Source organism: Neopsephotus bourkii, unplaced genomic scaffold, assembly GCF_033783945.1.
Source record: "Neopsephotus bourkii isolate Nb327-2 ecotype Australia unplaced genomic scaffold, CSIRO-AGI_Nbou_v1 NB_1328, whole genome shotgun sequence".
NCBI lineage: Eukaryota > Metazoa > Chordata > Aves > Psittaciformes > Psittacidae > Neopsephotus > Neopsephotus bourkii.
Genome location: NW_026901808.1, coordinates 1,696,278 through 1,708,247, shown reverse-complemented (window position 1 = coordinate 1,708,247; position 11,970 = coordinate 1,696,278). Strand labels below are relative to the sequence as shown.

General features: G+C 38.8%; 1 protein-coding gene across 1 annotated transcript in view; it reads left to right on the top strand.

Annotated features, from left to right (window-relative positions):
- The first annotated feature begins 246 nt into the window (after positions 1 to 246).
- Positions 247 to 11,970, top strand: part of PIK3CG (phosphatidylinositol-4,5-bisphosphate 3-kinase catalytic subunit gamma) — a 28,818-nt gene continuing 17,094 nt past the window's right edge. Inside the window, exons 1-4 of the mRNA XM_061366260.1 lie at positions 247 to 1,154; positions 2,366 to 4,387; positions 8,616 to 8,681; positions 8,786 to 9,011. Of these exons, the coding sequence (XP_061222244.1) occupies positions 2,378 to 4,387; positions 8,616 to 8,681; positions 8,786 to 9,011 (2,302 nt within the window). The 5' untranslated portion in view covers positions 247 to 1,154; positions 2,366 to 2,377. The remainder of the gene's footprint in view (positions 1,155 to 2,365; positions 4,388 to 8,615; positions 8,682 to 8,785; positions 9,012 to 11,970) is intronic.

Here is an 11,970-nt window from a genome sequence, read left to right as displayed (position 1 = left end):
TAGGGCAGAGTGTGTTTCCCCCAAAATCACTCCCTGAGAAAAAGAACCTGTGAAGAGAAATCAATCCTAGCTGCAGGTGAGAAGGTGCTCTGAGAAAGAAGGACTATGTCTGTGGTGGAGGGTATTTTCTTTTTTAACCTCTGCAAAGTGTTTATTTCAGAGGTTGTGCATGGCATGTTGGAGGCAGGTAAGAGACTTGTCTTTCTCAAGAGTCAGCATATTTCTGCCATAGGATGTATGCTGGATATTGCTGTTCAGATGGTCAGTATTTCACTGCAAGTGTCATAATGAATAAGGATACAATTAGAGGTTTTTCTGTCTTATCTTTCTGATTTGTATGGGTTTTCCCCAATTGTTTTCCTGTGGGTTTTTTTTTTTTATTTAGTAAAGGAACATCTCTTCAGATTGTAGTTAACCACAAGAATTAGGGTTGGGAGTCCATGGTTTAAATACTTCCTGAATTTTATATCATAATTTCAAGTGGATTTGACCATGTGTTTGTAATTATAAATGGAGGAGTTAAAAATACTAGGAGGAAGATTGCCCTGCAGTTCTATTGCTGAGGTGACCATGCAAGATCCTTGGCAGATACTGTCTCCGTGTGACTTCAGTATGGAGACTGGCTTAAAAAACTAATGAATTTAAGCTGGGAGTCCTCAAAGGACTATCACCATGGAAATAAAAATAAGGAAACATTGCAGATTTAGTTGTCTTTTTTCCTAGTATTCCTATTTACTCATTATAAAGTATTTAGGCTCTCCAAAATACATTGGTTTTAAAATGTTTTATTTTGATTCATTAAATTTATTGCTGGGGTTATTCTTAGTTGCATTTAGAAGGCTTTAAGCATATCTTCTACACATGTGTATTAGAATCAAATTGATGTGCTGTCAGTGTATTTTTACTGTTGTAACAGGAAAACCATTTTGACTTTTTTTAAAATGAGCAATCATATGTATAATCAACTTGGTTAAAACTTCCTTCCTGGTAAGTGCAGCACTTCCTTTGCATCTGGATATGAGGGCGAGCAAGAAAAGCAGAACAGCTTAAACAAAGAACTTTTTGCATAAATGGTCTTCCTTTAAAAAAATAGGAACTTCAGATATCAAACAAATGAATCGTCTTCAGCAATTCAGCCTTTATTTTACGAACAGGTAATATTTCCTTTGTCAGTTATACATGGGGTGTGTCCACAGTCTTTGCTTTCCGGAACTTGAAAAAAGAATTTTAGTTAGCAAACTCTGTTGTTTCAGTTAAATATTTGCATCTTTATCTTCTTGTTTTGTTATCTACTAAGACATCGTTGCATTGGTTTTAGTTTTTTCCAGCTGTTAGAGAAAGATTTTATGTGTAAAATACATTGTCTGGAAAAGAAGTTCAGTGTGTTGCTGTAACTTAGCTTGTGTGAGAATGCTCAGTCAGCGCTGCCTTCTTCTTCCAAGCTCTTGGTGAATCATTTCCACTTTAATATTGTTCAATGGAGATTAACTGTGAGCAACAATCTGTTTTGTTTACTGAAAGCTGATAAGGTAGGCTACCTGTGTTTGATGTTGCTTTACAGGTGTTTTGGGTGTGATTTGATGTATAGGCATCAGCTTAGCAGTTTTTTGTTCTGTAAAAAGCTAATAGTTTATACTGGAAATGTTTACTTTTAAAGTGGATGGATATTATTGGTCAGATGAAATGATTTATTATAAAGAAGCACATCTAGGGGTACTAGGCTTGAATTTAGATGCATATTAATCTGTCTTCAGAAGTAGTCCCTGACTTTTGAATCCCAAGTGCTTTTCTTGCTTTTCAGTCCTTATTCCTCATCACTAAAAAGAAAGGCAGAGGGAAATGGGAATAGGCTCACCTCTGTTGAGTCAGATTGCTTGTTTTGTTACCTTTGGTCATTCCTGGAGCTCAGTGGGATGGCATTCTGATCATGCACAGTTGTCTGTCTTTGATTTCTGTGAAAAGCCACTTACATTAATATAAGCAGCATCAAAATATATAAGGCAGCAAAAGAATCAGTGCTCGATCAAATAGAAGCAAGAACAAATCATTGTGGAGGAAATACGTAGTCAGACTGCTTATCCTCAATGAAATCTAGAAAGGCCATTTAAAAGCTCTATTTTAATTATTTAATCATTAGAGGGTTGCTTTGTTGTTTCTTGGGGGCGGGTGTTGTATTTGGAGGTGAATTGAATAGATTATGTCTGAGGTGGTTTATGTAAATCACTTATTTATGACCAGAGATTAAGACAGCATATACATAGTAGGATTCTGACTGGCCTATGATTTCAATTAAGAAGAGTTAAAAAATAAAGAGTTATTAAAAATGTAAATGAGAAAGTAATGAAGCATTTGTATGTTTTGCTAGATTTCTTCTGGCATGGAGTTGGAGGATGAACTCCATGAACAGCCTGTTGTTATGAGAGAGGAAAACAAACGAAGGAGAAGAAGGATGAAACCTCACTGTACATCGAGTAATTTATCATCAATGGAGCTGATATCCATTGAGTTCATTCTACCTACAAGCAATAAACATACTAAAGTACCGGAAATGATGTTACTCGAAATAGCTGCCAACTGTACGGTTGAGCAAATGAAAGCACAGATTTGGATGCGTGCACTAGAGATGAGTCAAACCACAGACTTCTACCACACATTCACCCCGGATCAGTTTATTTTGCAGTATCAGAAGAAAGGGCAATGGTATGAAATTTATGATAAACATCAAGTATTACAGACACTGGACTGCATACTGTACTGGAAAGTGTTACAGAAAAAGGTGGGCAAGATCTATGTTGTCCAGAAACAAAGCCCATCAGAAGAAGTTCAGGAATTTCAGCGGCAACTTAATGATTTAATCGGTTATGATGTCACTGATGTAAGCAACGTGCATGACGATGAACTAGAATTTACCCGTCGTAGATTAGTCACTCCAAGAATGATAGAGGTAGCCTGTAGAGACCCTAAATTGTATGCAATGCACCCATGGACTACATCTAAGCCACTCCCAGAATATTTATTAAAAAAGATCACTAATAATAACATTTTCATAATCATACATAGAGGAACAACTAGCCAAAAAGTTAAAGTGTCCATAGATGACACTCCAGATATGATTCTCCACAGCTTTTTCACAAAAATGGCAAAGAAAAAGTCTTTGATGGACATTCCTGAAGATCATAGTGAACTGGATTTTGTTCTCAGGATTTGTGGCAGAGATGAGTACATTACTGGAGAGACACCAATCAAAGATTTTCACTGGATAAGGCAATGCCTTAAGAATGGGGAAGAAATCCACCTTGTCTTAGACAATCCCCCTGACCCGAGTGAGGATGAGGTCCAAAAGGAAGAGTGGCCTTTGGTGGATGACTGTACAGGTGTTACAGGGTATCATGAACAATTAACAATAGATGGAAAAGATCATGAGCGAGTCTTTACTATCTCTTTGTGGGACTGTAACAGGAAATTTAGGGTGAAAATAATTGGCATTGATATCCCAGTTTTACCCAGAAATACTGATCTCACTGTGTTTGTGGAAGCTAACATTCAACACGGGCAGCAGCTCCTTTCACAGAGGAGGACTTCATCAAAGCCTTTTACTGAGGAGGTTCTGTGGAATATTTGGTTGGAGTTTGATATCAAAATCAAGGATTTGCCTAAAGGGGCACTCCTGAATCTTCAGATATACTGCGGTAAAGCACAGGGACTGTCCACGAAGACAAACCTTCAGTCACATGAATCCCCCAACTCTGATCCGAAGTGCAAAACTCAGCTTCTTTATTATGTAAATCTTTTGCTAATAGATCACCGTTTCTTGCTACGAAGTGGGGAATATGTGCTCCACATGTGGAAAATTCCAGGCAAGGGGGAAGAACAAGGAAGTATCAATGCAGACAAACTCACATCAGCAACTAACCCAGATAAAGAAAACTCAATGGCTATCTCTATTGTGCTGGATAAATATTGTCACCCAATTGCCTTGCCCAAGCACAGGATAACATCAGACCCCCAAGGGGACAGGACACGAGCTGAAATGCCCAACCAGCTTCGCAAGCAACTTGAAGAGATCATAGCAACTGACCCACTTAATCCACTTTCTCCTGAGGACAAAGAACTGTTGTGGCACTTCAGATATGAAAGCATAAAGCACCCTAAGGCATATCCTAAGCTGCTTAGCTCTGTGAAATGGGGACAACAAGAAATAGTGGCCAAAACATACCAGTTGCTAGCTAAAAAGGAGGTTTGGGATCAAAGCACTTTAGATGTTGGACTCACAATGCAACTTCTGGACTGTAACTTTTCAGATGAAAATGTCCGAGCAATGGCAGTTCAAAAACTGGAAAGTTTGGAAGATGATGATGTTCTTCATTATCTTCTGCAGCTTGTGCAGGTAAGGTGTATTTGCATTCTTGAGCTCTGCCTTCCATGTATATTTGCATTATCCCGTCATCATTCCCATCTTAGTAGGTCTACTTAGTAATCCCTGGGTTTGAAGTCTTTAGTGTTTATTCAAAGCAGTAACCAAATTAACCCAAACCATGTTTTCTACATTTTGCCTCTTGCCTATGTTGTTATTTTTTGTGTTCCTGTTGCCTTGTGTCTTATGATTTGCTCTTGTGTTTACAGTATTATGTTTTTCTGGAAACTGTCAACACTAGCACAGCTATAATGGGAGAAAGTCCTAACTGTGTTGTCTCTAATCCTGTTTGTATCAGGTCTGAATCATATAGCACTGAAGAATTGTTCACTGGCTTTGCCAATAGTTTAGAAAGAGCATAGACAGAAAGAAAGCGGAGGCAGATGTTGACGTGGGCAAAACATGAAGAAAAGTCTGGCATTGAGTTTTAGGTCAAGAATAACAGCGTTGTTGCATAGTATGTTGCAGTAACTTCAGTCTTGGTACTGTTAAGGGAACCAAATTCATCTAGAATTTTCCAGAAGTTTTTAAGAAGTAAATAAAGGGTTGCTAGGACTGCATAATAAAATTAGTTCATTCTGGGAAGTTGGGTGAAAAATGATGTTTTTAATGGCAGTGAATCACTGCTGTATCGATTTGAAGCACTCTGTGTGCAGATTTGCCAGATGAAACATCAGGAAGGTGGTTTATATCAGTTATACAAGAGAATTGGTTTGTTTGCTTTTCCACAACGTGGTACCAGAGCTGGGCAGCCTGTCAGCAGCAGCAGAGTCATGTCTGGTAGCCAGCGAAAGCTGTAATCCTGCCACTTTTCCTGGTACCCACGTCCCCCAAAGCAGGGTGACTCTGCAGGCTTCCCACACCGACAAGGCTCTGGCTCCTGTGGAGGGGCTGTCGCCCCACAGAGCAGGAAATACTCATTTCAAAGAATCAGAAGACAAAAAAAGGCATTCAATATCTAAAAGGGGAAAAAAGAACTGCTGCAGCCAGCGAAGCTGTGGGATAGGGCTTTTAATTTTTGTGGGTTCAGAGAGAGCCCGGATCCCCAGGAAAATGAAGTTGGTATTTCAGGTTTTGCTGCGCATCAGTAGTGCTTTAAACAAAGCCTTTTTTTGCCTTGTCTTTGCTTGGTGAGGCTCCCCAGGCAGAATTTATGCACTTCTGCATTAACCAAAGGAGTCACCGCGGTTACCTCATTGGGCCTCCCACGTAGCTGCTGCTATATATATGCTTGGCTTGTGTGCTTTTGCTGTATACATGTGGCTCAGCAATTGTATTCGCTTTTGTATCCAAATTAGGAGTTTGGGATGGTGATTGGCTGGTTTCAAAGTGCCTGAGAGAATGGGGGAAATACTGGGGTTTTTCCATTTGTTTTTGAAATTACTTGCTTTCAGGAAGTACGAATCTGGAGAGTTTTAAAAAGAATCAATCCAACGGTAAATTAAATTACTGTAACATAAAATCATAGGAGCTTAACTTCACTGTGTCATTTTTACTACGAGATTCGGTAAGAAATTAAGAGACTGTCATCCCCCCAAAGGAAAAAAATGTTATATCCCAGCTTTTGCCTCTTTGCTGCTTCCTTGTCTGTTGTTCCTTGGCTAACAACAAGCATAGTCCATCAGTATCCTGCACCTAAATGTTCATACCACAGTGTACTCGAAAATCCGCATTTTTCAGAGAATGGATGTCAGCCATTCCTTTGCTCTAATGGACACATCTGAGATGTCTCTTCTGCAAACCGTCATCACTTTTCACATGCATGCCTTCATGAAAGCTTTATGACTTACTTCACTCTGCACAGGATATTCCCATTTTACCTCCTCGTAGAGTTAGAAATGAAACAAACATTTTATTTACCCCCAGGTTTATCCCAAATAGAAGCAGCCATGCCATAAATAAATCTATTGAGCTTTCTATAAAGGTCTGTTGTTCTCTGTGCAGTTGATAAAATACAGACAGGATAGTTAAAATACAACAAAATCCATTGTAAAGCAAACACCAACAACTGTTCTGCTTGTGAATGGCAGTGAGTAAAGCTCTTCTCCTGAATTACAGACAAAGGTAGATGCAGGGACCTGATGAAGTGCCAGCAGACATTTTTCAATGGTTCACATTTGTTGTTGCTATTCAAATGTTGATATTTGACTTTGTGAAGAAAAAAGAAAAATGGAATTGGCTTTTAAAAATAATTATTTCTAAAACATCAGCGTAGTAAGGTGTTCAGAATGCAATTTTCTTTTATATTACAATGTCTTTGCAACTGTAATAGAGGGAGGTTTTGTTTTGAAGCAGTGGCTGGTTGTTTGGCTGTATTTCATTCTTAAATTGTTTTTCAGGGATATGCACTGAGAACATTCAGCCAAGTATATACCAGAATGGGGTTTTTAATAGGCTTTCTTGGAACTGTAAGCAAATCCATCTGAATTTATGTAATAAGTATTGCTTTTAGGTGCCTTATTGCAGTGAAAATGAATTTTTATTAAAAAACCCTTCATACCTTATGATCTCATACACAAAGTAAAAGGAATGATATATTTTAAAATCAGTTTATGTTTGTGAGTTCTCGTCATCTTTCCTAAATAAGAAGGTGTTGCCTGGGGAAGTAAAACAATATTGCAGAAATGGTCAAGACAGGTCTTGCAGAATTATGGTACTGTAGAAGGGCAAGTCTGGTGCTTGGCTTTCTTGTCTGTCTCTTAGCCAGCAGCTGGAAAGAACAAGTCTATGTAGGATTTTATAATGTGGTTCATTCTAGAAGGTTGACTGAAAAGCTCTGTTTATTTTTCCTTTTCTTCCTGTTGAACAAACCCACAGGATGATCTGTGTTTCAGAAATAGTGTTGATATTTTAATAATAAAGATACAACTGTGCTGCAGTACTTTTAAGAGTTTATAAACCCCTTCCATTTGTTTGATGAATTCAGTAGACCTTTGGTGATGGCTTGATTGTTTCTTTGCAAGCTGCAGACCACAGTGAACTTGGAAGAGGCATTATATTCTGTAGATGCTTGCCTACTTTGTTACTTCTGAAAGCTGAGTATGCTACATGCACCCAGCTCTCTGCATATCACTTTATTCTCCCTTAATCTCCCTACATGTTGCTTCCTGGTGCTCTATTTCCAGAACCTGAAGTCATTTACCGACCACCTCAGTCCATGACAGTAATTCTGTGGCCCTGTCCCACAGATTGTATGCTTCTTATTTCACTTTTCTTGCCATGAGATATAAATGCATACCTTTTTTCCACCATTAATCTTCATACAAACCTCCTACAAACTTGGAGTCCCTCAAGCAACAGGAAAGAAGCTGCTGGGAAAACCACTGAAGTGGACAAGTTCACTGGCACAGCCCAGTACATGGAAGTGTGGTGTTTTTCTGGTAGACTACTTCACTTGGTTATTGGGATGGGGCAGAGGATGACAGCAACAAAATTCCAGTCCTGACACTTCAAAAAAGTTGTGACTTTTTGTTTCCACCCTTTTTTGGCAGTAGCTTGGAAATACTGTGGGCTTGGGTGGAGGGGAGCGGCTGTTGGAAGAGAAAAATAACATCTGTGCTCACAAGCTCTGGTGAAGTCTTCTTAATTGTACTCATTAATATAGGATGTGTATCAGGGGATTTATTCTATTTTGTCATTCATTTAGGGGCCAAAGGTGCTCCAAAAAGCTGCTGCTGTATCGCATGTTTGCTGGGGAGCCCAGCAGTGAACCCTGGTGCACTGGTCCCAAAGTGGTGGATGTTGTCAAAAAACAGTGTTTTATTATTGACAGTTTTGGTTAGAGAAAGATTACAGATATGTCATTTGATTTGGCAATAATCTTTTGGGCCATGTCAGTGTCAGGCTGCAGACTGTTCCGATCTCACTGGTTTTTGCTACAGCCTGAGAACATAGTTGCTTTGTTCTCATGCTTCCATGTGCTCAAATCAGTATCCCCAGATAGATGCTTCCTGCATGGCTTTATTTGTTGCTTTAATAATATAACTAAAAAGAAACTGTTGCAAAGAAAAAGTGCCGCTTGAATCAGACACAGAGAAGCCTTGCTTTTTGGTTCTTTCAACTCTATAACCTCAAAAGACCTGCTTTGTTACACATCTTCTACTCCTGCAGCAGTGTGTTCTCTAGATGTCATCGGTAAATTGTAAGAGGAATGACTTGTTAAACACATTAATAACATGTCTTTTATGTTTGTATTACTCAGGCAGTGAAATTTGAGCCATATCATGACAGCGCATTAGCCAGATTTCTGCTAAAACGTGGTTTGAGAGTAAGTACTTCACAGTACAGCCAACTTTTGCTAAAGCTACTGGCATTATTAAAACCTTTTGTCAAGAAATGCATGCTGATTGTAGTATTTTTCTTTACCTCTAGAACAAAAGAATTGGTCACTTCTTGTTTTGGTTCTTAAGAAGCGAGATTGCTCAGTCCATGCATTACCAGCAGAGGTTTGCGGTCATCCTAGAAGCCTATCTTAGGGGCTGTGGAAAAGCAATGCTACATGATTTCATGAAGCAGGTTCAAGTAATCGAATTGCTCCATAAAGTCACAATGGAGATAAAATCAGTTTCTGCCGAAAAATATGATGTCACTTCTCAAGGTATTTGCTAACAGGCATTTCATTGTTTGTAACAACATTGTTTTTTCTCTTTGGGTATGAAAATCTAGGCAGCAAATTGTCCTGTTTATTTGGAACATTCGTGGATATATTACTGTCAAATGGTATCATTATTGCTTCTTTTAAACTGCCAGTGTAAGTTAATAGTGATTGAACCAGTAATACATTTGTTTGCTCATTCCACCTCAGAAGGGGAAGAATATCGGTGTTACAGACACCCAGTACGTTCCCATGTTTTGGCTTATCTTCTTGAACCTCACACCATGCACCTTGGAAACAGCTAAGTTCTTGTACACAATCCTTAGTTGAATGCCAGCACTGAAGAAAGAAACAACCCAGGACACAAATATTAACTGGAAATAAAGAGATAAAGTGACACTTGCCAAGAAACACAGCCCTACCCTAAGCAGTACTGAAAAATGCTTGGCAAGGAAACCAGGGAGGAGTCCAGTACAGCCTCTGTTATGCCACAGACTAGCTGGTGGATCAGCAGTGGATGTGCAGAGCACATCTTTAGGGCTTTTTGATGTGCTGAATAGGAGTCTTGTGAGACACAGATGTGGTATTGTTATTTCTAGCTCTTGGAAGCACTGCTTTGGAAGCCACAGTAGGGTTATACAGTGCTTATTTACTTGTGTGTTTTGCGTGTCTTTATTTTTTTTTCCAACTTCTGTAAAAGTGTGCTTGTCATCATTCCTGTTGGTTGCTTGGTGTTGGGAGTAAGTGTGAGAAGACATATGACAATACTCAAATTCTACAGCTCTTCCTGCATGTTCAGCCTAGTATGTTCCAGGAACTTACTAGTATGTTCCAAAGGCTGTCTTGGTTCAAGACAGCCTTTCCACTCTGGTTATGCAGAAGTGGCTGCAGTGGTGTTTGAAAATCAATTTGAAGGAAATATGCATTTAGTCTTCAATAGATAATGTAGTATCAGTTACATTACCACATAGTGTGAGTTAGGGGATTTACAGAACCCCCTGTATAAAATATTCTTTCTAAAAAACTTTATCTTAAAATGCTCTATAATCTAAATGTATCTGGTCAGAATCCCATGTTTTGGAAAGAATTTTAGCCCTGCAGATATACGTGTCTGTAACAGCGGTGGTTTCCATCACATTATCTCTGAAGGATATGTGGGCAAAGAAGAAAAGGTTAAAGAGAAAGCAATCACATTAACACCCACCGGGTTTTGAAGTTAAAGAATCTTTGTATGTAACGTTGTCGTGGTTTAAGCAGAACATTGAAATATGACTTATATAATTGACATTTTCACTGAATAAGGCTTCCTGAAACTGTGGCATGTCCTACTAATGCTGTATCTAATTTAATTTATTCTCAGATTATTGAGGATATGATTTTTCCTACAGCCACCATCTACTTCTTATCTTTTAAGAAATGCATATTCTGAAATTTCTGCTTTAGCTTACTGCTTCTCCTTTGCCCCATCATTTCTAATGCTCACAGTTGTTTATATTTTCAGTCTGAATATTTCACTGTTTCATTTCATTCCATCATGCAGCCTCATCTAATTCTGTATGTATCTTTTTCCTCCAGTAATTCTGGAGTTTTTTAGAGAATAAATTCTTTCCTGTTAGATTCATACTAGTCCAGTAGCAATCATGCTGTCAAACTGTTTTCTTTCACTTTTCATCTAATCTCTTTGCTTATATTTGAACATAGCAAGTAATAATAAACAAATTCTTAAGATCATAATATTACAGCTTGCATAGGATTATCTGCTTTCATCACCACTCTGTGTCTTGTCTCCCAAGAATGTGTCTGTGCAGCAGTTTCTTCTCTTAAAATGCGTAACACTTTGTTCTTAAGCCAGATCAACTTGAAAATTGTTTTAGTAAGTGCCTTCACTTGTGTTTTAAAATCAGCTAGTTAATAATCTTTTACCAGCTTCAATTTTCAAATTGTATGAATTACATTGAACTGAATACAATTACATTGAATTACACTGAATCCTCATTACAATGAGGAGACTTACTGAAATCAAGCTATATTTGTCTAGGAAATCAATAGTTACGTTTTTAAAAGCTATTTCATGGCCCAGGTTACTATAACCTGAGGGGTTTTTTATAATGGCTTGTTTTGGGGTTTGTTGGGTTGGGGTTTTTTTTTTGGAAAGTTGTCTAATAAAGTCCACTTATTGGCAGCTGTACATTGCTGTCATCTTTATTTATTTTTTTACCAGAAGAGATGCTACATTGGTCACCTGGTACTGCTAGGTAGCTCTTTTCTAAAACCCTTTAGGATAGGTGTAACATTTATGTTCTGTGAGTTCTCAGGTAATTATTTTGGCTTGATTATCTTAATTTGATAGCAGCTTTTGAAATGTCATCATTTCTGGACATAAGCTGGCAATGTGCACTTGCAGCCCAGAAAGCTGCTTCAAAAGCAGCATGGCCAGCAGGTCAAGGAGGGTGATTCTCCCCCTCTCCTCTGGTGAGACTCCATCTGGCGTACTGCGTCCAGCTCTGGAGTCCTCATACAGGAAAGACATGGACCTGCTACAGCAGGTCCAGAGGAAGTCACAAAAATGATTAGAGGGCTGGAGCACCTCTCCTATGAGGAAATGCTGAGAGAGTTGAGCTTGTTGTTGGACACCTTATTTCAGCCTTTCAGTACTTAAAAGGGGATTGTAAGAAAGATGTAGACAGACTTTAGCAGGGCCTTTTGCAACAGGACAAGGGGTGGCAGTTTTGAACTGAAGAAGAGTAGTTCAGACTAGATATAAGGAAGACATTTTTTACAAGGAGGGTGGTGAAGAACTGGAGCAGGTTGCCCAGAGAGGTGGTAGATCCCGTCCCTGGAACATTCAAGGTAGAAGGTGCCCCCTCTCATTGCAGGGGGCTTGGACTAGGTGACCTTTAATGGTCCCTTCCAACCCAGACTTTTCTAGGATTGTATGATTTTTTGATTTTGTATATTAGAT